The 27,259-nt window shown below is 40.5% G+C and overlaps 1 protein-coding gene and 1 long non-coding RNA gene across 7 annotated transcripts; one reads left to right on the forward strand and one right to left on the reverse strand.

Moving 5' to 3' along the window:
* Positions 1-1,578: 1,578 nt before the first annotated feature.
* LOC131255643 (chaperonin 60 subunit beta 4, chloroplastic-like) lies at positions 1,579-26,729 on the reverse strand. Of its 6 annotated transcripts, none has more exons than XM_058256413.1 (14): positions 26,571-26,729; positions 23,410-23,535; positions 22,331-22,468; positions 18,103-18,198; positions 16,506-16,748; positions 15,286-15,520; positions 14,535-14,704; positions 13,110-13,187; positions 12,486-12,557; positions 12,304-12,408; positions 7,232-7,324; positions 6,766-6,858; positions 3,143-3,266; positions 1,579-1,849 (listed from the first exon to the last, which is right to left on the reverse strand). In XM_058256413.1, the coding sequence occupies exons 1-14, from the start codon at positions 26,727-26,729 to the stop codon at positions 1,836-1,838; spliced, it is 1,746 nt and encodes a 581-aa protein (XP_058112396.1). In that variant the 3' UTR covers positions 1,579-1,835. The 6 variants fall into 6 exon arrangements, with proteins under 6 accessions (XP_058112396.1, XP_058112395.1, XP_058112397.1 ...); XM_058256414.1 differs by lacking the exon at positions 1,579-1,849 and adding an exon at positions 1,861-2,247 and having other exon boundaries at positions 23,410-23,531; positions 26,571-26,706; XM_058256415.1 differs by lacking the exons at positions 1,579-1,849; positions 26,571-26,729 and adding exons at positions 1,861-2,247; positions 24,144-24,194.
* LOC131255644 (uncharacterized) lies at positions 24,471-26,988 on the forward strand. The gene is made up of 2 exons (XR_009176217.1): positions 24,471-24,902; positions 26,588-26,988. It is a non-coding gene; the product is annotated as an uncharacterized LOC131255644 (long non-coding RNA).
* Positions 26,989-27,259: the final 271 nt, after the last annotated feature.

A 27,259-nucleotide genomic window follows, 5' to 3' on the forward strand; every position in this document is an offset into this window, starting at 1 on the left:
TTAGTCCAGCCCAGACCCAAACTTGGATCAGGTCAGGCATGCTGGAATCGGTACAGAGTTGGGTTGAGTTCAGGTCAGGTCTATTTCAAAACCAAGTCGAGTCGGGTCAGCCCTAACTCGGTCCGATTCGACTCGATGCCCAGCTCTAATCAACATACAGGTTTGGCCCTCTTAATGGGTGGATTGGTCTTGCTTTCTAGATGGGTGATCCTAACGCGTTTTTTCACAGACCAGATGTCTTGCACATGTGGCTTGTCAGCATTAAAGGTGGGGCTGCATGTCTGGTTAGTTAGCATGCAGCCGGCTGTTGGTTATCAGTTCTCAGGGGCCAAAGCAATTGTTAGTACAGTCTACTAGCATGGATTGATAAAAGATATTAACTTCAGATCAAATGGAATATTAACCACAAGTTACTAAATCAGGTCACAAAGGCTAGCCGTTGGTTTGAAGAAATTACAAGGTCCCTTTACATCAAAGCATGAATAGTGTCAAGATGCTCATTCCATGCAAATGGGGCCCACTATTATATGATCAACATAGGATCGTGGATGGAGAATGCTTCGAAAATCACCTATTTTTGAAGTCCATAACCCTTTGATCACAGAGGTTTAAGTAAAATACACAGCAATGCTCAAACAAAAATGACAGATATTTGATGGCTAGGATCTCCAATCTCAAAGTTTTAGGTGAGGTCCAGCATTCATGGTGGCCCCATTAATTCAACCATCTGGATTACCTAACCATACCCCCACTTTTCCAACTGGGCAAGGCAATTTGTTCTTTCCAAATTACAATGTAAACTTCAACTTGTATCTGGAAATTCCACTGCCATTAGTAGAAGATATGAGCCCTCACCACACAAGTGACAGGGTCTAGTGTATTATATACAGCCCCTATTTCAGCAGCCAATGGCCGACCGCAGATCACACTTTTTATAATTTGGGTCCATGCATTAATTGAGATAATCTAGAAATTTGCCGATATTTTGGTGCATTTGGAACCGTTGATATATTCCACCCTTCGCAATAATGTAGTCATTAGTCTACACAGCTGATTTCAGTAATTTCAGTCCTCTTCTCAACATGGATTCCAAAATATAGTAATCTACTGGTTTATATGCAAATGTGCAAGTATTGTATCTGAATTCGTGTTTGGATACAGCGTCAAATCGAATTGCAATAAATTACTTGCATAAAGAGGAAATGACCCAATTGTAATCTCCTTCATACATGTGAGGAACTGGGTTCCACATTGCAATTACAGTACTTTCTAATTGGATTTGAAAGGGATGCAACTACATGTAAGAGCTAACGGGCCATTTACTCATTACTGAACTTAACCATCACCATTCAATTCAGTTTTGCATCCAAACATGGGCTTAAAACTATAATATGTATTACAAACTGAGAAAAACTGGGCTTTCATTCATCCATCAAAAGCACTAACCTTATACTACTTCAAAGGAAGTCTGTATGCTTAAGGAATGTCTCACTTCATGTAGAAAGGCCTCACCATCATGCATGTCGCATGGGCAACATTTCTCTCTCGAAATGGAAAATTAATATAGAAACCGCCCTCTCTTTTTTTTCTGCATCATACCCGCTTCATGGATATATCTTTAATGGGAAGCGTTCTCTTTGAAGAAAACCAGTGTATCAATGGCTCATTGATCACCGGAACTGCATCATTTCAGGCGATCAGATCTGGGCCGTCTCCAAACCCAATACCTCCAAAGTATATCTCATAATCCTTTTTCGTGTGTGAAAGGACGGACGAAAATGATGTTCAGTCACTGGGGAGACTTATTGCTGAGAGATTCAACTCGATTTGGCAGATTAAAAACCAATACCTGTATAATCATGTATGAGAAGAGAAGTTATAAAAATGTATGGATGCGAGAATGCATTTCCATACCACTGGAAACCTGGCAAAGATGTATGGCAATCTGGACTGTTGATCTTGCGGTCTGCCATCTGGATGTCTTATGTAGATCAGTAGTCATGGTGTTTGGACAACTCGACTTGTCCACTTGTTGTATGTTGGACCAAAGGCTCTCCCTTCAAGCCAATGTTCAGATGGCTGCTGCAATCCAAATGCCTTGGCTTTAGGTATGGCCCACTAAATCATTGGTCTTGATCACCATATTCAATAGCCAAATGTCACTATAGTTGAGATGTTTTGGTGCAGACTTCATGGAACTCATGAGTGAATGCATCGTAATACATTCTACGGAGGGATAATAGGGTCCTGCGCAGCAGAAAACAGTCTGTTGACAGGAAGGATTCTATACACATGGGACCCATGTCTCAGTGGTGCAATCATTTGATTTGATGGGCCCCACCATTGATGAGGATGCTCCTCAAATCTCCCAGATTGGACGATCCGAATCATGGGATTGGTTACCAAAACCAATTGATGGGTTAAGAGAGAAGGAAAATATAGCTATGGTCCACATTCAATGGGGAAAATGCAAAAGAAATCAAAGGTTACTAGGGCATACTGTTAGTATGTGCGGAAGTGTGAGCCCTCAAGATCTGACAGTCTACACAATACGGAACCTTCACAAAGCCGAAGATTAACGCTCTAGATCCAGCGGCCCGCCTATTCACTACTGGAGCAGATGGGTCTACTCACCCCTCTGATTCAACGGTATAGATGGCCCCGGATCACGATCTATGGTTTAGATCGTCCCAAAACAAGGTAAATGGACAAATTACTGTGTACCAGTATTCCTCTTTTACTCGTTATTTTTCATGATTTGGATGAGAGAGCCTTATCCCTTTTATAGGAAAGAATGGAGTTTGGATGAGACTAGAAGTTATCTGGTCTTATCCCTATCTTTCCATTTAAAATCAAATTCAATTTTGAATTTGAAAACCAACTGAAAAAAAAAGAGGCCGGAAGAGGCCTAAATACATGGGACCCACCCACTAGTGATTGCTCACCAGTGGGCCCCACTGGCCTATGTCCAACACATACCCCATCTGTAGTGAGGCCATTCAAACAAACGTCTTGGATCCTGCATGTCAGAAAAGTACATATTTCCTGATGTAGATGACCCTATAATCCCGCTCCTCCAGATTTGCAAATGTACTGAAAACTATGTACCAAACAAACATAAACCGTACAAGGGAGGGAGTACCTGAGCTTGGCATGGGTTTTCTCATTCGGACCGGCTCCTGTTCCTTGTTATCAACAATGACCACATCGGAAGTGAGAAAACTCTTGGCAACGGAGGCTGCATGCTGCAAACAGCATCTAACTACCTGCTCCAATTTGCAATGTGAGCCCATGAATGCACTAACCATTTCCAAACTATGCACGTCTGCATGCATGCATGCAAGAACGCAGTTTTGGACACTCCCTACATAGAGATAAAATCCTCAGTTCGGAAACCCAATGTTCAGATAGACTCAACTATCTAATACCAATTTAAAGTAGTATCATATATAATTCAAGAACCTACCATATGAATGTAGGAAGATTGGGGGGGTAGTGCCTCATACACAACTTGTTGTGGATGAGAAAATCATGGAACTGGCTGTTCAGGGGGAGTGCCTCATACACAACTAGTTGTGGATGAGAAAATCATGGAACTGGCTGTTCAGGACCCACCATGGTGTGTGCGGAGCATCCAACCCGTCTAGCATGGTTGTCTTACTATAAACAAATGGTGCCCCAAAAGTAGGCCACTCCAACCATCAGGCAGCCCACCATGTGAATTTCAAGGATTTTTAGCAGTTTTCAATTGTTTCTATGGTGTGGTCCATATAAAGATTGGAATGACCTAACTTTTGGGTCATCCCAATTTCATGGTCAGGTGACCTTTGGACAGGTTTTATGCCATACACACACCACAGTGGGCCCCACATGTAGCTAGTTCAAAATTCTCATATACAACTAGTTGTGCATGAGACACTCTCAAGAACCCATTACAACATAAAATAAACACAATACTGCCATACACACACCACAGTGGGCCGCACATGTAGCTAGTTCAAAATTCTCATATACAACTAGTTGTGCATGAGACACTCTCAAGAACCCATTACAACATAAAATAAACACAATACTGCCTCTTTCTTTGAGAATTCTCAGTATGACCCTTTTTTTTTGTGGGGTGACTAGGAAGTCATAGAAAGTAGCCGGGGTATGGTCCCAATAGGATATAAAATGATGGAGAGCAGATCGAGACATTTCAGTCGTTCACAACAAAGACTCGAAATGGCTTCAATGAGGGGAACCATGATTGGATTTCAATTTCCCACATTAATGATTATGGATGCGAGCCGTACATTGTGATCGGATTTCAATTTCCTATATTAATGATAGTGGACATGGGCCATACGAATGTACGGACAACCTGGATGAATGTAATAAGGGGCTGTACAATGGTACGATACACCTAGTCTTGAGTTTTGTCCATGTGTCTCTTTATTTAGTCTATTAGCTGCAATTAACATACACGTCATATTGTGAGGGGTCCTTTTGGGATTTTTACCTTTTTACATTTAATATAAAGAGGAAGAGGAGACCTAAAATAACTTGGATTGAAATGGTCAAGGGACATTAAGGCCTTTTCACTTCATGAGGACGTTGTCTTAGGAATGATTGGAGAAACAAGATCCGCAAACTCAACCCCAAATAGCAAGGACAAGATGAATTTTGATTATAATGATGATGAACCTTTTTTCTCCCATTTTTTCCCATTTAATTCAGTTAAACTGCATCAGCAAATTAATTCAAACTCCAAAAGTTAGCTCGACTTGTTATTCGACTGAGTCGAGTTGACTCAGCCAAGTTTTGAGTCAGCAAATATTGCAGTTACCAGGAACGAGCAGCTATTAGTATTTGGTTATGCATTAATACAGAATATATCCAGGCAATGCAGCATCAAGGTTTTCAGAGTGATGAGATTTGGCATGCTTGATCCGAGTTTGTAAATTTTAACAGTTATCAAAGAGAAGGCAGTGGTTCTTAAAATACAAAGAGTATATGATCAGACAGCAGTAATTAGGGCTTGTCGACAGGCCAACTGGGGTTTGTTTTTGGGAACGGATTTAGAAATTGTCAGGCCTGTCCTGTTGTACCAGCCCTAGAAACGGCTAATTTCTTATAATCAGTCTAATCTTGTGAGGAACTTATGGGTGAGTTTTAACCATGGCTACACTTCCAAAGTAGCCCTAAGTCAAGAATCCAATTTCATTCCATTACAAGCACATCCACTGCCAATTCACATTCCACGTAATTCAATCTGCATGCACATAGACCAATGTTTTAAATATCGTTACCGCATAATATATCGCACAATTGGGATACGGATACATATTGGTTATCACATGGGATATATTGGTTGCATCGTGTAATGTATCGCTGTTGTTGGGAAACATGAGAACATTGGGAAATTGGTCGAATATTTCAAGGAAACTTCAAGGATTATTGAAAAAGACATCAATACACACTTAGAAATAAAAACATTACAAAAAAAAAAAAGTGCACATAATAGGGGTTTCTTATGTATGGGGTCCTAATACACGCATTATCCAACTGAACTGATGCAAGTATATTTAAAGTCTATTCATATAATTTATAAATGTAAGAAGACATGTATGGAAACACAGGCAATACATTCAAAAGAAAAGGAAGAATCACTAGATCAGGTTACATGTTTGATTTTGTGTTTGGATACAAAGATTGTAATTGATTTGTGAGAAATTGAGAAATTTCGATTTTTCCCAATTTTCCACAACCTGCCCCATCTCCCCCAAATCTCGAAATCAAAGCTCCAAATCCATGATTTTTCATGGAAAACATGAAGAATCATAGATTTGTAACCATTTGACATTGATTTAACGTGATTTACCAAAAAAAAAAAGGATCCAAAATGAAAAAAATGCTCACTGGATCGAATAGGTGGGATATATCGGCACTACTTATGCATTTCGTCTCGCATAGGTGGGATGCAAGATATATCGCAGGATATATCGGCCAAAATCGTCGATATTTAAAACACTGACATAGACAATGACAGGCATGGGCAAATGGAAGAACTATATGCATGTTTGGCACCACGAATAAGTGACATCCAAACATGTTAGAGCATGTATACATGCATGCATGCATGCATGCGTACAAGTTGAGCCCATGTTTTGGTGATCAAGATTATTTATCTGATGGGACCCGTCTTGGATGGAGATGCCCCAAAATCTCCCAGGTTGGATGATCCTGACCCTTCGACCAGTGGCTTATGATCAGGCGATGAGGGAAAAAATACAACACAATGGTACAAGAGAGAGCCGGAGATTTTGGAAGTTTCTTGGGGCATCCACCATAATCCATGTGCAGCCCATTGGATCAATGGTTTGGATCACTAAACCATGACCTCACTTGCACAGATTCAGGACACTAAGACACCCCGATGCATCAGGACCCTATAATTCCTCACCAATTAAATGAGCATGACTGGCATGAAGTGAGCAAGTTCATGTCAAGAGCCTGAAAATGCCAAAAGCGATTCACATATGAACAATCAACAAACTCAGCCATGCTGGATATCCTCATGTCACCTTGGACAGACATGTATGTTCGCATATGCAAATCCCATGTAGAAAAGCATGGCCTGCATGGGTGCATGTAAAACCATGGTACCCACGCACGGAAAGTCACGGCCATACATACATATCCATCAACAAAATTCTTTTTTCTGATGAATGGGTGGAGATGAACAGTTAAATTCAGCTACTGTCACCTTACTGATGATGATACCTTTGTTGGGTCCAGAATTCCAGCAGCCATCAAATCCTCATAACAGTCTTTAGCAGCATTGTATCCGTACCGTATATCATCTGTAGACAGGACCTGAAAGAAGAGAACAGTTTTAACAGAACATCTTGTAAAATTTAAGTTTTCAATGAGCAAGCTTAAGTTTAGAAAGAGGAATTATAAATGCATATGAGAACTCTCATGAGAACAAGTGGGAGACCAGTAAAAGATCTGGACCGCTCATCTGGCAGGTGGGCCACAAACATATATGGGTCACGGGCAGCACTTATCTTTCTTCACAAATAAACTTTAGGATTGTCCAACATACCTGATTTTTGTGCAGCTGGCCAGATGGGTGGCCCAATTCTTGTAGATGTTTGCAACTTATGTTGAAGAATGTGTGCAATTAGCATTCCTTGTAGATAGAAATTCATGTTTATTTCAGCATTTTGTAGCATCTTATGCATACCTTTTCTACAACGACATTGCCATTTACACCTGCATTTTTTGCTATCATTTTTGAAGGATAAGATAAAGCCCTTTTGAAGATATCGGCTCCAATCTGCACAAGTAGTTGTAGAAAATAAGATGATAAACAATACCCAGAAGCATATACTTTGTTAGAGCTTTCCTAAGCTCACACATGGATGCAATAAAGCTTGTGTATGCACCAGACATGTGCCAGCATGGCACATGCAAGATCTAATCCATCCGTCGGGTTGGTCCAGCCTTCTACATGTCTTGTTGAAGTGATAAAGTCCCTTGATATACATTGATACACCACACTCTGACAGCTTAAGCTTTTGGAGTGAATGGTTGTTTGAAATGGTATCAGAGCGGAAGGTCCTATGTTCGAATCTTGAGAGCAGCAAATATGCCTCGCTAATATATTATTCTCCCATGGGGGGTTAGGAAAATCAGGTCCAGCCTAGGGACCAGGAAATTAAGCCCGGCCTATTTATGGTGTGAGTGTCCCTCCACATTCGTCAATATGTTCCCGTGCAGAGTTCCCACCTCGCACGTGCGGGGGGGTGTTGAAGTGATAAAGTCCCTTGATATACATTGACACACCACACTCTGACAGCTTTAAGCTTTTGGAGTGAATGGTTGTTTGACATGTCTTCCCAAAAATAAACTCTGTTCCAATCAGCATGTGGGCCCCAATATTGGAAACATGTGGATGGGTTTGAAAACTTAGCCAAGTTTTTCATAGCTATACCTTTGTTTTGCGAACTGCAGCCCACCTAACTAGTGAATCAACCTGATTCTTGGGATAGGGCATCAATATAGTGGTGCCATAAGGTATATAACGGCCACCACCATTACCATTACTATATAGGCCGTAACAGACATTGTGGCCTTTTTCTTCTTTTTGGAAAAAAAAAAAAACCTATATCAGGCCCGTGACGGACCATTACAGGCCATTTTTTTCCTAATGGCCATTACGACTCCATAACGCGTGTTAGACTGCGGTCTATTCGCAATCTCCCAATCCACTGGCAGTGGAAAATGATGGAGATATTGATGGATCTTCCGGAATGCATCTCACGTCACCGGAAGTAGGTCTGCAACTTCACTGGTGAAAGAAGATGTCTAAAGGATCAATCTTCTCCTTGCTAATAATCCACACTGCAAATCATATGGTCTGATGGAACCCAAATTTTTCTCTATCATGCCTTTTCTGTTGATGATCACTCTCTCTTCTGATATTTTAATCCGAAATTGCTATTTTCCAACTTCTAGAGATGGATCCGAATTTTGTAGATATTCTTCTATGAGAGATGGTTGTGCAATTACATAACTGCTACAGCAAAATGGGTAGCCAGTTACTAGTGACAACCACAATACATATCTCCATGCTGAGTGGGCTCACTTGGATGAAATTATGTTACAATGTGTAATTGTTCCCACCATTACCTATACTCTTAACATCCCTCCTCTAATTCAAGGTGCTCCGAGAAGTAGCTTGAGTTTGAAAGGCAAAGAGAGCACTTATTCAAAAACAAGAGAAAACTTCAACTGTGACATGGTAATGAAATCTAGCATGAGGTCAACTCTTGCTCGGGTGGTAGACTCTCAAGAGTTTCAACTACCGGTCAAGGGTTCGAGTACCCATAGGTGGTGAAATTCCACTAGCGTGAGTGTGTGGGGTGTGTTAAAAAAAAAAAAACTGTGACATGGTAATGAAATCTAGCATGAGATGAGTAGGCAGCGTTGCAACTGTCATATACAAGCATATGGTGCACCACAAGACAACTGAATAGGCGTGTACTGCACTCTCAATGATTTCTGAGATTTAAACCATTGGCACTTCCAATGACTGATGAATGATCTAGTCGTACTTCTAATGACTGGAGAATGATCTGGTGGCTGAGATTTCTGCCATTGCTCTTTTGGTGGTACACACTTCCGATGGTTGGGATTTCAACCATTTCTCTTCTGGGGGCTCTAGAATTTTTCAATAGCAAACTAATAATGGGACTCGTCCCAATGAAAAGCACGTAGGAAGAAGAGAAAACAAGTCCAGCCAAAAAGGCTTGGCAAAGAAAGAGGGCCGATCAGAAAAGCCCAGCACAACAAAAAATAAGTCCAGTTAGACAGAAATGGTTAATGGATGGAAATTGCATCACAGAGGTACACTGATTTTAACTCGCAAAGCACAGAATACAAACACCAAAAAGAGGAAAATTTTGGAAGGGCTCCCATTTCTTCTAGATCTCCTTTCTTCAAAGAGACTGCAAATCAACGGACCAAGAGAAGATAACATATCCGATGGATCTAAGCAATGGTAGATGGGGATCTTGACAATTGTTATGGGATGGGTTCAAGACCAACAGTAAACAGCAATGGCAGGGCATGTCGGATCTACGTAGATTGGCTGAGATGGGTTTGAGGCTGGAGTAGTAACAAGGCATCAAAGATGATGTGCAACAGAGACAAATCAACGACTATTCTAGCAATCAATGGGGTGGAACTATTTTTCACTGAAAATGGCGGCAACGGCTCTGATGATGGGTTCAGGGCTGCTCTGGCTGATGAACCAACTAGTGTCGGTGGTGTTAATGGGATGTCTAAGCAGATCTAGTGGCGGTGTAGTTGCAGTGCCTGTTTCGGCCAGCAATGGCGAACGGATCAACAAGATTGGGTGCAATGATAGAAGTAGCAGAGATGGGTGGAGAAGGCAGTGATGGAGAGGTTGAGACGACTATGGTGCAACATGATCATAAGATAAGATGAAAGGTGAGGATCAAAGGCCCCAAATCAGAGGCTCTGATACCATGTTAAGATTGTAGGACCTATATTTTGGAGAAAATGTTATTTGTATTTCATTGAGAGTGACAAAAAATATATAGAAGAGGTGGCAGATCCGTCGACATCTGTAGGAAACCTTAACAAAATATTGAATCCATCCATATAGCTATATATAGTATGCATAGTTGTACATGTGTAGTTGTACTTGTACATACATATCCTATACTCTAACACAACTGTGGATGGACCTTGGTCCTAAAATCTTGATGTTTGAAAAATCCCAATATTTTAATTCATAGCATATGAATGAAAACTAGAGGACAAAAATTAGCAAGGGCTCCCATTTACTGAGAAAAGTTCCATTTACTAGAAGGCTAAGACAGTCCATTCAAAGTAATTTTTAGTCATGGACCATTGTTGTATTTTGTTTCAAAATTTATATTAAAAATGAAATTTCAAATATTTTGGTTTCCCTCCACATTTGAAATTCCTGGTGCTTTTGAGTTGTGGGTTTTGTCCTATATAAGATGGCCGTTTTGCCTTGGGGCTTGAGCCTCATTCAAGGAGCATGTGAATTTAGTCCTGTGAGGGGGCTATGCCAATAGCTCTAATCTATACCATTAACCACAAGCGCGTGCCTGCGCAGCGCCATGCCAAGCCAAGTTCGTGTGCGTGTGCGCGTGCGCGACGGGACAGGACCGACAGGGCACAAGTGCAGGTGCGAGTGCGGGTGCGGGTTTACTCACGTGAGCGTGTGTATGTATGGGTACTCGTGGGACTTTATTTATGCAAGAGTGTACTCGCGCTTGCGCCTTTTCCTTTTAAACCACAGAGATGTGACTGTTCGGTTAGTCGCACCTGTTGAGTTTAAACCCAACGGACTAAACCCATTCGAAATGGTGCTTAATGCACCACTTCGGAGTCTATATAAAGACTTCCGATTCATTTTTTAAAATAACGAAAATTCCTTTCTCCTCTTATAAAATTCTCCCTGTTTTGATTTACGAATTTTTTGTTGTTGCTAAGTTCGTCGCTGAGTTAACTCAGCACGTTCGGGTTAAACTGCAAGTGGTTCGAGCCCGCATACAATGAGTGCACCGCTAGGACTGGGTCATAGTCGTTATATCCTGGAGGTCAATTGCTCTGGAAACCTGTTGCACTTGGGACGGTGTCCAAGGGGAGCAAATTCTATTTCAAGCCAAGTGACTCACGTCACAGCTCGACTCAATTCAACAAGTCTTCTATCTCAATTTTATTTTATTTTTTGTTCTCGATTTTAATAGTCTATTTGATTCAACCAAATATTCCAACACCAATCAGCGGTGGAATCTGCAGGAAGCATGGTTTGGATCATCATACTTATACACCACATGTCTGGTATACAATCTTGAGGCAAGAAAATGCCGTCCCTCCTTAGGCACAGAATCCACTCCACCAATTGAAGGGGTGGACTGTTGTTTGTGCCTCCTATCAGTTATTGGATGGCAGCAACTCATCAATTGTATGCTTGAATACATGTAAATTGATCTAGAGTGTCCAAATAATGGACCTCACTCCAGATGGAGCATAGCCCAAAAATCTCACTGATTGGACAATCCTAAATATCCAATTGTCGGTCATCAAATAAGTGTTCACAATAAAATGATTAGAGGTCAAAATTCAACGCGTGAGACTGGATGGGTAAAATCATTTGATGAGTGAAACTTTTTGGGCTATGCTCCATTCACAATAGGAATATAAGACCCATGATTTGGACGGATTAACTTCCATGCATGTCATGTCTATGTGGATAAGTGGCTACCATTTAACATGGTGACAAACAGACACCATGGTCTAAACCAAGGTATCCATGGCTAATGGTCGAATGCCCTTTGGAAAAACTAAAGCGAACGCATGAAAAGAAGAGAGGCAGAGCTACGTAAAATCCTCTTGGGATCACATGCATGGTTAAACCTTCCTATACTAGTGGGCCAAGATCAAGGATAGACAGCTCCCTTGTGCTAGTTTGCTTATCAACTAGAGATGGAAATTGCAACAGAAAGTGAGGGAATTGGAAAATTAACCCATTGTTTGTTCATGATCTCTTTGAGCACACAGGCCTTCTGTTTCTCGACTCTCATGTATCCATGAAGGACCCCACGTGTCATGCACACACGGAAATATGAAAATCTATGAACTTCTTGAAAAATCAGATTTGATTTTACCTTGAATTTATGATTTTCCTAAACAAAAAGGACCGATCATCATTGTCACAAATTGTACTGAAGAAGAAGAAAGATACAACAATACCTTCTGCTCTTCATTATCTAGGCGCTCCTTAATATCATCCACCTTCATCGACAACCTTAATAGACTACAGCCACCGCCAACCACAACTCCCTCCTCAATGGCTGCCTGAAGGGCAAAAGAGTATATTTTACCAAACATTCAAAGACTAACCGACGGCAAGCATCAAGATGAGCAGTACTAACCTTAGTCGCATTCAAAGCATCTTCAATTCTCAGCTTTTTATCCTTCAACTCGACTTCTGTCTGCGCTCCTACCTGTCATTTGGTGGTTAAGCCATAATGTATTCAGAAGTTTCAAATTTTGAAGATGTTGAAGCTAACTCTAACCATAGAAAAAAAACTCAACTCGACTCAATGTCCAGCCGGGTCAGGTCAACTCAAGGACTCGACTGAGGCTATAATAGACTTGATGCATTTAAAATGGTTGAAAAAGCTAAAGTAATTAAAATACCCCCAACAGAACAGAACCGCACAATGTATTGCAGTGGTAGCATTTCCCTGCTCTAACAGACAAGGTCACTTCTTGATTCTTGTATCATGCATTTTTTAGTTTAAAAACAAAACCGCGCTGACTGGGCCAATGACTCGGTTGAGTCAGCTGAGTTTTTGAGCCAACTCGACGGGTCTTGTCGAGACCCAACCGAGTCACACCAGGCAGCAAATTTCCATTAGACTCGGCCTTAATCTTGTCAAGTTGAGTTCACTCAGCTTAGTTTTGATTTGACCCGGCGAGTTTTAGAACTATGACTCTGACTGCAGTAGCTTCTTCGATGATAATTTCCTTTGTATTTTCTAAAAATACAACACCTGAACAATAGCAATACCACCAGAAAGCCTCGCTATCCTTTCATTCAGTATCTTCTTTTGAAAATTTTCTTCCGAGTTCTGCAAAATAAAGCCAACAATGTTGTAAGTATGCTGATTAGTTACAACATATATTTATGTACTTTTCTTCTTTACTCAAGACCACAATATTGAAGCACTCCCTGTCTACCATTGAGCTACGGGCTTGAACCCTTCTGTACTTACATTACATTTCACTAAGCGAGGAACTATATGATTCTCGACCTGATGGCATACATAGTATCCCTGGGTCATCAGATTTTACAAGTGGAGGCCATATAAGGGTGGCGGAAACCAATGGCATGATGAGCTCCATAGGTGGACCATGCCCCAAAAATCACATTGACAGGCGCATATTAACCCTTCAATTGCTAAGCTGCAACTAGATGCTTAAGAAAGTGCACCAATAGTCCACAGTCAACAGGAAAAAGGACACAGATTCCATAACAATCATTTTCCAATTGAAGAGAACTTCAAGGCATGATCCATCTACAGCAGGGCCCATCACATCAACTGTATGGATCATGATACCATGGGGCCCCACTTATACAAACCGAAAAGACAAGGATGGTGTGCATATCCTCTGGGAAAGAATCACGCATAGTTCCTCTTACTAAAAAAGGTACATCGGTCATTTGTATTTTTTTTCTAGTAATTGTTGTAAGTTTAAGTGACTAACTTATTTCAATCATCAGTTGGTCATCGTACAAGAGCTTCCAATGTTGAGCAGTTTACCACAGCTATGGCATGGAAGCTTCCAAGGAAGGGATACATCACAACTATCGGACTCAAGTTATTGCAGGGAGCTCAAGATAGAAACATACATGAGATAATTTAGGGCCCATTGGGATGGTTCATTTTCCCAGCAGGTGGGGCAAATATGTCAATATCTTTCGAGAAAATCAACGTGCAGTTCAGATTGACCCTTTCTAGTGTGGCCCACCTGATCAACAGATGGGTGAGTTTTTCCAAAGAGTGGATGGTCGCATAACAGTGCAACTAATGGATAGCTTAGATGCCTCAGACATGTGGCACAGTAGCACATGTGCTGGCTGACGGTAAATCACCGCCTCCCCAAATTATTTTCATTTTTTTTTCAAAGAGCTGAGATAAGGAGGAAGCTTCCAATACCCGGAAAAGAAAAAAAAATCTGAATTCAGTACTAGGACTGGATACATACAACCATGGGACTCTCGTCATTGCCTCAGAACTCAAAATAGAAACACACTGGAATACTTTAGGGCCTGTTTGAATGATAATGATTAATGAAAAACCATCCCAAGTCCATTAGGGCAGAAATGATGAGGCCCTTAGAGAATATCATGTTTCTGTTAATGAGCAGAAAATAACATGTATACTAGCATGCATCGTTAGAAATGGGTCACACACATTGACAAGACTTCGGATTTGAGCAACTCGCTTGTTAACGGCCTCTTGGGTGCTTCCATCAGTAACAATCAACGTAGAATCCTTAGTTATCACCACCTTCGTAGCAGATCCTAAAACCTCATTCCCAGCCTTTTCAAGGGTCACACCCGCCTCATCTCTAATTACAGTAGCTGCAACCAGATGAAGAACTAAACATACGGAACTCGCCATGATCATAATATAAAAATAAATAAATAAAAAATGCAAGGGTAGGAATGTAGTGTGCATTCTGGATCAAGGACATATAACATTTACATTCTAGAAAATTCTAATCCCTCTATCTCAACCCTACTAGCCTCGCATTGTACACTTAGAAATATGTACAAGATCCCAGCTTCCGTAAGGTGGGCCCCACCACGGATGTAACCTTGCCCAAAAGTCAGGTAAGGTGTGATGGAGGTAGGCACTGGATCCAAGGAGAAAATGGACAGCTAAAAGAATTTGATCGACAGTCCACATTTAGTGCTAAAATTCAGAGATCAAGAAGATTGCGGACTGGCCTAACTTTTGGGGCACAAAACATCGATGGTGTGGCCGCTTGATGAGTGGCTCAGATTTTGCACACATGGTGAGTAGGGTTCTCAAGAGTAGAAATAGCATTCCACTACAATCAATTAAGGAAAAGTGTATCTTTTCAAGTTGAAAATTGAAACAGACAGACTCTTGGAAACTATAAATCCGCTGTATTATCTTTCGATAACCAATCCACTACCTCCGGTCAAGATAGCAATATCATCTAAGTAATGGCTCTTGCGCTCTCCGAATGCAGGTGCTTTAACAGCAGCTGCCTTCAACACACCCCTCAGTTTGTTTCTGATTATTGGAGCCAAAGCTGCTTGCTCAATGCCCTCCGCAACTATGACAATTGGGTACTTCTCTTTGACTGCACTGTCCAATATTTTAAACATCTCCTTCGGGTTTGAGATTTTTTGGTCAATCAAAAGCAACTGTAAATAAATAAAGAATCATTACCCTCTAATTACCTTGTAGAATAACACAGACTGTAATAAGAGGACAGTGATCCATTGTAAATCTAGTACCATTAGTAAATTGTAAGTTTGTAACCAAGACTGGCAAATCTGCCGATCAATCAGAACCAACCAATTAGTAGACCACTTCATGGACACGTCGGGCATCTTCAACCATTTCTTCTGTGGTTTTTTTTTTTTTGGGGGACCTGCTCCAGTGGTACTGCTACCACCATAAGCTTACAGGTGGTACCGGGAAGCAGTGGGGCCCAGTGACATGTTCACAGAATCTAACCCATCCTTAAGCTTTGTTGCCTCAGAAAACATATAGAACCAAAAAATCAGCCCAATCCAACACTCAGATGGGACAAACCACAGGGACGTATTGGAAGGGAATGCCTGTTATTGATTAACATGGGGGGGCCACTGAATGGTGTATGTATAATCAAGGTCATGCAGACTCTTCATCCAGGCCAGATGAAGGGCTGCACCAAAATCCAGGCTGTTGTGAGACTTGGGTGGACCCCTGTGATACTCAAGGGCAATAATTCCTTCCCAGATCGTTCCCCTTCATTGTGTCCCACTTTAGTTTTGCATCAGGTTGATTTTAGGACCCTGGGGGTTTTATGAGGTGATGCACCTTACGGACGGGTTGGATTCCATGAACACATCACTAGGCCCCACACATTCCTGGTATCACTATAAGCTTATAGTGGCACCTATCCCCGAGGAGCATGCCCCTTTTATTGGACCCATGATCTAACCCTTTTCTGACCATTAAAACAATGGATGACGATCAGATGGTTATGAACTTCCAATCAACGATATTTTTGAGGCAGCCCATCCAAGAGGTGGCCCACTTAGTAGACAATCTGGATCCATCACCTTGTGCAACAAACCAACAATTTGTAGGGTTGTTAATTTGTTGTCATTAACTGAACATCATAGTGATACCACAACATACCTTGCAGTTGTGAAACTCGACTGCCATCTTCTCTCGATCAGTAACAAAGTAAGGAGACAAGTAACCACGATCGAACTGCATTCCCTCTACAACCTGCATGCTGTTCTCAATGCTTTTCCCTTTCTCAATTGTAACTACACCCTTCTTCCCAACTCTTCTAAGGGCATCCGCTATCATATTTCCTACAATGTAATCATTCCCAGCACTAACTGCAGCAACATCTGCAAGTTCATGATCTTCAACCTGCAAGATGAGCGGTCTTCTACTTATGGCCTAGTTCCATGAAATGAAAATCAAGGAAAATAATATACCTGGAATCAGCAAATTGACAAAAAAAAACAAGTATAATGTTGAAAGGGGCATGCTCCAGTTGTACCAGTACAGTACCACTCTAAACTTATGGTGCTACTGGTCAGATGTGGGGCCCACATGATGTATTCACACCATCCAACCCATCCATTAGATGCATCACTTCAAAAAAAAAAACTACGCCCAGTATTCATCCTGATACAAAACTGAAGTGGGCCACACAAAAGGAAACAAGCTGGGAGGGGCTTCTCACCCTTAAATGTGACAGGAACACATCTCAGTCATAAAACAGCCTGATATTTGGACTGACCCTTCATCTGGCCTAGAGTAAGGGTCTGAACAGACTAGATTCTATAGATTCAATATCATAGGCACCCTGCCCTAATCAACAGGGGGCGTTCTCGTTCAACATGTTCCATGTTCTATGGCCCACTTGAGTTTTGGGTCAGGCTGATTTTCAGGGCTTGGTATTTTTTTGAAGTGACACATCCAATGGAGCAGTTGGATTCCAAGAAATCATCATTAGGCCCCACATATGGCCAGTACCATCGTAAGTTTGCCATGGTACCATACCACTGGAGCGTGCCCCATGTTGAAATGCAGATGAAAGAACAATGTTTTGCTAATGAGTGAAAGGAAGGCAGATTATATAATACTAAGTTGGTACCATTTTTTTCTGTTTTGGGTGCTAAGCTGGGTTCAAAGCCAAGCTCGCAGTGTGGAAATGCATTGTCTACCATTGAGTTATGGGCCCGAACCTAGTTCCTATTCTTTTTAAGGCACTAGGGTTATAAGATGGGATTGGGTTGTATTTTGATGACTGCTGAATAGAATTGCAATAATTTGTTCAATGAAATCGAAATGACCAAATTCCGATCACCTTTTTCTGAAGTGTTCATTTTGAGTGATTAGCTCAAAACGGCAATCATGTTGCTTTCAAATTGGACTCAAAAGGAATGCAACTGCATTCTGAGGCTAATAACTCATATTATGAACATTGAAGAATGTGATTAGGAATTGGCCTTTTCCAATGAGCTGAAACAATTGTTGCAATTCAATTGAATCGTGCATCAAATGCAGCCTTAATTATTTAATGAAAAAAAGAAAAGACACAAGCTTTGGTTTTTGTGGAGATTTGTATTTTAATCGCTGAGTGAATATATTCTCTCTATCTCAGTCTTTTTTCAGCGATATTATAAAATCCATTTCCACCCAGCCAACAAACAGCACTCACTGGCTCTATTATTTTATTGGAATCATAAATTTTAAGCAACAATCCTAAACATACCTCTCTGGACATCAACCTGAGTTCAGAAATAAGGGCTTCAGCAGTCTTCTCGATTCCACGTGTAATTTGAACAGGATTCATGCCTGAAGCAATAACCTTGAAAATTACATCATATCATAAGGCATCCAGCATTTGGAAAGGCCTCATCCTCATAAGGAGATCATGGTTTTCAGAGATAATCAAGGTGTGGTAAAAAAATAAAAAAAAAAGTGAGTCTATATCTAGGCCCACTTCAGTGAGTTCTCAATAGTCCTAAATCTTACCATCCAAATAAAATATAGTCAGGAAAATAAATGACTATTGCTTTTGTGGGCAACCATAACTAGAGTTGTACTAAAACCGAGTTAGCCCGGTTAGTTCGCTCGACTCAACTCAGCTCGAAACTGGGTTCGAGCCAAGTCGAGCTGATTTTTTGAGCTCAAAAAAATTTTGAGCCAAGTCCAAGCTCGACTCGGCTCGGCTCAGAACTTGACTCAGTTCAAATCGATTCGACCATGATCAAGTTCAATCAAGATAAATATTTTGTAAATATTTATCTATTTAAATAAATTATATACTATATATATTAAAAATCCTAAAACCTAAACTCGAACTCGAACTTGGCTCAAAAGATCGAGCTCATGCTCAAACTCGGCTCGAGCTGGCCCAAGCTGCTGACCGAGCTAAGCCGAGCTAGCCAATCAAGCTCGAGGACCAAGCTAAGCCGAGTTCAAGCTGGGGTAGCCTACTGGCCAATCCGAGCCAAGCTAGGCCAAGCTTGACTCGGTTCGGCTCATGTACAGCTCTAACTATAACTTTGATGAAACACTTTAGCGGTGAAACTAAACAGAATTTATTAAATTTTTTTGAAGGGGTAACAAAGTTTTATTAAAAAATGATACTCTTACAAAGAGGACAACAATGCGTCATCCATGATACAAAGGAGAGAGTCTCTCCAAGAACCCCTTAAAAATCCCCAGGCCTATCAGCAAAATCATTTGATGCTCCTACCCAATCAATAGCCATCATGGATCGGTTTTTTCCTATCATATCATTTACCACCAATATGGAATCGTATCGCCCCGTACTGACACAGTTCAGGCTCATATCACCCATGGATAATACCAGTACATATCGGGCGATATGTACCAGTTTCAGACTACATCAGACCATGACAGCCATAGGCTCTTTGAGGAAGATCACATCCAGAGAACATGATTTATACAGGACAGTCCTGCTATTACATTCATGCCAAATCACCCATAGTAGCAAAGATATCCACCAGAGGGAAGACCTCTTTTTACACCCCTTCCTAGCACCATCTGAGCTACGTCACTAATCTAAGACAGCGTGACCCACTCCAGACCGAGAAGACTAAGGAATTTCCACCAAATCTCCTGCGCAAAGGAGTAATGATGAACAAATGGTCCACCGTTTCTACATCCTCTAGACACATAATGCATCCCGAAGGATCATCATGTTTATATTTCGCAAGTGGTCAATCATGGGCACCTTGTTTTATCAATTAACCATGCAAATGCAAGAATATAGGACTGCCCCTTATACTTCTAAACATGACAAATGGGATCGGGAGCACTTAGAATGGTTGATGTGGATATAACTGATTAAAGGATATGACATAGAAACAATCGGGGTTCCATGCCCAGCTATCCGATCTGAAGGCACTAAGATGAAGCCTTGGAGAAAAAAAAAAAAATTTGTCTATTTCATCGTCTTTAAGGCTTTTTCTGGAGTGGGATTCTAGGGGGTCCACACCACTCTATCTCCCTACTGAAACACAAATTGAGAGATGAGAGTTCCTCCACCACAACACTAAAGAACCTAGTGAAGATAACATTAAGGGGCATATCCCCGCACCACTTATCCAACCAAAATCAAATTCAAGTGCCATCCCATGAATAAAAGAGGTCTTCCTTCTAAAGATGCTAGCAACTCTTAGCACGAATTTCCAAAATCCCAAGCCCTATACTAAATGGATTGTTGAGGCAGCCACCTACCATCCTCCGCCCCATATTTACTGAAAACGACCCATTCCACAAACCGCGCTCCTACTCCTTTAAATTCAACCATTTTTCCAGAAGAGCTGTATTCATTGACTTTAGTTTTCTGATTCCAAGCCTCCCAACCCCGTTGGGCTTACAAACCTTGAACTTTTTTTAAGCTCATAAACGTGTACAAGGTAGCTCATTTACATGCCACACGTGCTAAAATAGAAGATAGGTGCGAGATGCAAGCATTCCATTGAAGAGATACCACTATGTTTTTTGAAAGGTAATAAAAATTTTATTGCGAAGCCTGCAAGCGGGAAAAGAATACAAAGAAAAAAGCCTCACACAACAACTACATCCCTAAAAAAACAAGAATATTAAAATCCTTTACATCAGGCAAAAAAGAAGCCCACTCGGAGACAAAACCCTTAGACACAATCACAACCACGTCCTCCGCCCTAGAGTTGTTCTGAAAACAACGACTATTCCGCTCAAACCAAATGGCCCACAGCATAGCCAAGAGGATAAGGAACCAAATCGAATTGAGGTGCTTAACCACGCACCCACTATGCCACACCCAAAGAAACTTGGAAGAGGAACCCAGCATGACCCACGACATGTTGAAGCAACCTAGGAAGTACGACCACACTTTAGAGGTGAAAGAGCAGGTTGGTCCACTGGTCAAGGGGGACATAGTTTACAAACAAATGTATAGGTGCAAAAAACTTGGCCGAAGTTTTCTAACTAGTTAACCTTTTCTAATATAGGACCCACTTGCTGAGTGGACCAGTTTTTTTAGACAGAACATCTAGGTGGCCGAACCTACCTGATGCATGTCTTGGATTGTGCACTTATCTGCCACACTAGCACATGTGGCAGAATGTACATGAGATGCCTTGTACACGTGTGTCGGCCTACCAAAGCTCTAGAAACCTCATCCCAACTAACCAAATGAAACTGGTTGTTCTTCTCAGCCCCTTTCCAAAGAAAATCCTTTTTGATCCTTTCCGATCTTTGAATAGAACTAGCAGAGCATTGGAACAGGGATGTAATAAAGTGGCATTCTAGCACGATACTTGATTATGGCAATTCTTCTCCCCAAAGAAAAGTAGTGAATCTTCACCCCGACAATTTTCACTCCATTCTTCTCTCCACCACATTCCAAAGTTAATTTGCTAGCTTTCCCATACACAGAGAGACCCAGATAAGCTGATGGAATTTTTTGTAGCTTATAACCAAAGTCCAAAGCAAAGGCAACAACCTCCTCTTCGTTCATATGAACCTCAAGAATTCACTTTTTAGGGTATTATTATTTTATTTATTTTGCCCTGCAAGCCCTCCAAACAACAAAGAATCTTGTGAATATTATCAACTTGGTCCATATTCACCTCAAAAAACAAGCATATCATCAACAAAATAAAGGTGAGAGGTTTGGAAATTAGCATGCTCCACCTCAAAGCTGTTGATGAGACCACATTCTCTTGGAAAAACTAGCATTTTACTTAGGGCCTCAACCACAGTCATAAAAGAGGGGAATGAGGTTCCCCTTGCCACAACCAACAACTACTTTTGTAATCAATTCGTCCACGGGCAACAATAAGGGCCCTATTCAGTATCTGCTGCCCATGCACAACCCCCCCAAAAGCACCTTACGCATCTTGGAAGCAAGAAGAACTTCTGCAAGAATTTGTAGGGGCTCCCAATGAAACCAATAGGCCAATAATCCTTCAAACACTACACATTTTGGGGGGATTAAGAAAATGAAGAACATGCCAATATCTTAAATAATCTCCCTCTATCAAAGAACACAAAAATGAATCAACTTGGAAATGAACGTTAGCAATTATGTTGAGAGTGTGGTGTTCCTAGACATTAACCACAGTTGGGTCATGGAGGCTACTTGAATATCTTCATGAGTTCAGTTGTCCAAATCTAGTCACTAATGGGACTAAAGATGATTCAAAAATTAGTGGTAGAAGTTACCATGCTTTCAAGTAGTAGAAAGGCAAACCATTTGAACGATGTTCCTATTATACGTGCACCTTTCTTTCTAAGAATTTTGGATTTTCTATGTTGACAAACACGCAAGAAGCCAGCAGTGGTGACATGATGAGTATGGCCATTTCCCATAATACTGATAAAGTAATACTAGTAATAATGATAGATTAGAAGTTACAATGATAGATTGCAGCATGAAGAGGAAAAGAAAAGGGATGACTCGTACAAATTCCAATGCATACCTTCACACCTTCAGTGATTAGGCCTTGAGCAAGAATAATAGAAGTGGTGGTACCATCACCAGCAAGGTCATTGGTTTTCGCACCAGCTTGCCTCACCAACTTTGCACCAACATTCTCTAAGGGATCCTCCAATTCAATCTTCAGAGACAAATCAATATCAAATTAAGAGGGGAAAGCGGAGAAAAGGAAAGAAAAGAACAGAAAATTCTTTCTTCTTCTTCTTTTTTAATATTATTTTATTTTTGCACCAATGTTTTCATTGGACCCTCCAATTCCACCATCATATATCCAAAAGAAAACATCCCATTTCTGAAAGGAGAAGATAACACAGAAGAACTACTACTTATTTTTCATGGCGGTTCTTCAACTGATTCTCCAATTCTGGATTCACAAATCCAAGCCAAAACCAAATGATAAACTTCCATTCATGAAAGAAAAATTTAACCTCCACCTTTAGTTCTTTAAGCTGTTTTCCAAAAAAAAAAAAAAACAAAAAACAGAAAAGCAATAGAGCAAAAAAAAAAAAAAAATCTTCAAACGGAAAACAGAAAAGCAAACACTCCAATTCAATTTCACCATGCCAAATGAAACCCTGAGAAACTGTTCGAATGATATGGGATTGAAATCTTAGGGAAAAAACTAATTCTTACTTTCATTTAAACCGTTATTCTTGAGAACTACCATTTGACCATCATATGCCCAAATACAAACCATATCCAAAAGAATATAAAATACCCATGTCGCATCTTTCTTTTATCAGAACCAACATTTTTCAAGGCATTATCCCTGTCAACTAGCCCAAACCCACATTCAACAAGCAAAAGAAATGCTCAAAATAAGATGCATTTCAAGGGCTCCTCCAATTTAACCACCACAAAACCATTCATAAACCACATATAAAGAAGAGCAAGAACAAAAATAGAAAATGTAAAAAAATGCTGCCTATGTCTAAACTACATTTTTTGTAGTGTTGTCCAATTCAACCAGCACAGACCCAAGAAAAGACACCCATTTATCAGAGGAAAAGAAAAACAAAGCAAGGTGCTGTCCTTTCTGGGCTAATAAGTATATTTTCTTGCCTCCTTAAGGACAGTTTCTCCATCATTTACAATCTTTGGCGGGCCATATTTGTTCTCCAACACCACATTCCTTCCTTTTGGACCCAAAGTCACACCAACCAGCTCTGCTACCATGTCAGCACCTGCCTGCACCAAAATCCATTAAACTTCTTCAAGAAACTTCCAAAATAAGTAAATAACTGATATAAAAAAGGCAGGAAAGGCCTATTTCTTGTTTCAGTAGAAGTCATTCTTGTACAATATATATATATATATATATATATATATATATATATATATATATATAAAACACATAAACTCATAAATAAACAAATGAAATAATAAAGATTAATGTACTTGCTTTTAGAGGAATTTCTAGTTGCATAGGAACCATGAAAATTATTTATCAAATTATAGGTGTGTGTGTATGTGTGTGTATATATATATATAACACATAAACTCATAAATAAACAAATGAAATAATAAAGATTAATGTACTTGCTTTTAGAGGAATTTCTAGTTGCATAGGAACCATGAAAATTATTTATCAAATTATAGGTGTATTGTATTTGGTAGTCCTTATGTCTACCATATCTTTTTTATCATAGTAAATAAAGGAGAGGGGGAGGCGCTAAGCTTAACCCTAATTTTCCTCAAAACATGATATCAGGGCTAGGGTTTTCCATCCTCTCTCTTTCGCCAATCATATGAATGCGGCTTCTCCCCCGCTCATGAGTGGCTTCCCACCCCCTTACCACATAGACCGGTTATGTTGCATTTATACTGACTATCTAGGCTGGGCTAGTGAAGAACCACCGATCTGATTGTATTCGCCGTTAGGCACTGGATTGCAGGTAGCAATAGTTCTAACCACAAACAGTATTCATCTCCTTCTCTTCTCTTTGTACTCCCTCCTTATCTATATCTCCTCTTTTTTTGTTGTGTCTATGAATCCAGTCGTGGCTACCCTTCTAGAAAACTCAGGATTCATAGTCATTTAGGTTTTTTTCGTTGCCAGCTGGAGAAGCCATCCTTATTTAAACGTTCTCCCACATGATCAAGTCTCTCCCTCTTGTTGCAGGAGAGAGGACTCTTTCAACAGCTTAAAAAAAGGTTATATGGCCACATGTGTCAACAGATAGTTCTTTTAGTCTTGTATGATATGGTGAGTTGTTGTTCTTGTGAGGACTTGGCAAATGGAAGGAACTAGGTATCCCGGGTCAATGGTTCTATGCCTTACCCACATCTCAGCTGCTTGAGAGTGGCACGTCACCGCACCGCCGAGCCCGACTGCCACATCAATGAGGCTCCTTTGTTGCCCCGTGCATAGACACAACCCTACTACCGCATGTTAGTGGCCCTTTACTACTTCGCCATGATGCATTGCCGCATGCAGCAACTCGCCGGTGGCAGCAGCCCTCCACCACCAGCAACAGCGATTGCCTGCTGGGTAGTAGTGAATAACCTTCACCGCTCTATCATCTTTCCCTCACCCATTCGGTAGCCCTCCCAGGGTACGTGAGCTTCCTATTTTTCACAACAGAGAACTTGGTTGTGATCATCTTGTTGTTTCCTAAGGTGTTACTCGTCGTTTGAATTGTAGTTTGGTGGAAGAACGGACGGTTCTAAAGTGGGAACTCTAGACCATCCCAACTAGTGTATTACCACTGTTAAGCCTAATGGTCGCAACCATTTAATGTGTCCCCGTCTACAAAAGAATATATCTAGAAGGAAAGAAGAAATTAGACTATATCAATGGAGACAAGGTCGAACCACAAAAAAAATGGCCCGTCACATGAAGATTGGAAAAGCACAACTTTACTACTATGGCTAGTTACTTCACTCGATGCAACCTGAAATCAGTGGCCCGTTAACGCATATAAAATAGCCAAGCAGATATGGGATACCATCACAAAGATGTATTCTCATTTGACATGACAGCTTGGTTGTAGATATCAGCTCCATCGTGAGATTACAAGCATGCAGCAAGAGGAGGTGCCTGTTGAATTATATTATGCCTCCCTCAATCAGCATTGAAAAGAGCTTTATCACTATATGCACGTGGTTGTTATTTCTAAGGAGCTGCACAAGTGGTTGGAAAAGTGGCGTATCTTTGGGTTTTGGGGAGGACTCAATTCTAATCTAGAACCTTAGCAAGTTCAGATTTTGGATGCGAATCTCTCCCCTCACTTTAGATGGTCTATAATTATGTGCAAAGTGAGATATATCGACATGCATCCCTGTTACCTACTCATGTCCCTCAACGATCTGCATTTGTGGTTGGCTATAAGCCAGGATGAGGAGGGAAAAACGGTTATAGTTCTTCAAAGAACCCTCCTCAAAATGATGATAGGAACAATATGAAATTGTGTGGAATAGTCTACCACGACACCCAAAAGCTAAGGAATGAATGGCTATAAATGCAATTGCCTAATTAAGCTAATATGCGAATTAAACTAATTAAGGCAATTAACACTAAGGCTTCCAGTAAATGAGAGGGTGTAAATATCAATTCCAGTAAATGAGACAACAAGGCCCACTTCATGATTTTGGTACAAATGTACTTAGTTTGTGACAAAAAACCCATCTCGTATCTTTTTTTTCCTACTACTTCATCCCAAAAAAAGAAGAAAATGGTTCATGCATCAAAAAGAGAAGGTGTAAATAACAAGTCCAATAAATGAAACAACAAGGCCCATCATAATTTTGTTATAATTCTTTAAGCATATAACGAAAAAACCATTTCATATCTTTTCTGTTTCCTACTACTTCACTCCAAAAAGAAGAAAAAAAGGGGTGCATGCATTAAAAGAGAGGGCATAAATATCAATTCCAGTAAATGAAACAAACGACACCCATTTCATGATTTTGCTAGAATCTACAGTTTATGAAGGGGAAAAAAACCATCACAAATCTATCTATTTTTTCATGATCTTTTTTTTCTTAGCATATCACAAAAACCCATTTCATACCCTTTTTTCTACTACATTCCAAAAAAAGAAAAAAAAAAAAAAAAAAGGGTGCATTCATTAAAAAAAAAGAGGGTGTAAATATCAATTTCAGTAAATGAAACAGCAAGGTTCATTTCATGATTTTGGTAGGAATCTACTTAGTTTATGACAAAAACCCATCTCATATCTTTCTATTTTTCTATCACTATAAGGCCCATTTTCATGTCTGACCTGGAGCTTCTTTGTAGCTGAACCATCATGGTTGAAGAAGATATCTTTGGCCATGGCTCTTGGATTGAAAGCAGGAGATGGTCTGCTGCTTCTTGTAATTGAAATGCGAATTGAAGGATTAGAAGCATAAGAAAATGGGATTGGATAAATGCCTGCCATGCTCTGTTCTGGTTAGTTATGCAGCAGTTGCTGAAATATGGTGGGAAACAGGCATACCAAGCATACCAGTTAGATATGAGATAGAGGAGCTGAAGCGGTACCGCAGGGTAGAACTGGAGTATGGTACCGTTCCATATGCATGTTACATGTGGAATCATAATATATCCAATCTGGACCGTTGATATTTTTGGTTTCATTATGGATGAATCAGGGATTAAAATATGAGCTTATCGGTAAATGATTTTCCTCGATTTATTTATCTTTTCTTTGATTTTTCTACCATTACTTTGAAGGGCAAAGATTGGATGGATAGAATCACCTTGTAGAATTTTTTTTATTTTTTTATTTTTTTTGCCATCCATTATATGTCTCACGAGATGGACGGTCCTGATTGAAACATGCCCCTGCCAGATGGGCTATGGAGAAAAGGCCGAGGGAATCCATTTTCTACGGCAGAGGATGCCTCTGAAACCGATGGGGATTGCCTGCCAACCAGAGCCCCTAGGTGGAGGACGCGGTTTGGCTGGTGA

The sequence above is a fragment of the Magnolia sinica genome, chromosome 9, assembly GCF_029962835.1.
Source record: "Magnolia sinica isolate HGM2019 chromosome 9, MsV1, whole genome shotgun sequence".
In the NCBI taxonomy this organism is placed as follows: domain Eukaryota; kingdom Viridiplantae; phylum Streptophyta; class Magnoliopsida; order Magnoliales; family Magnoliaceae; genus Magnolia; species Magnolia sinica.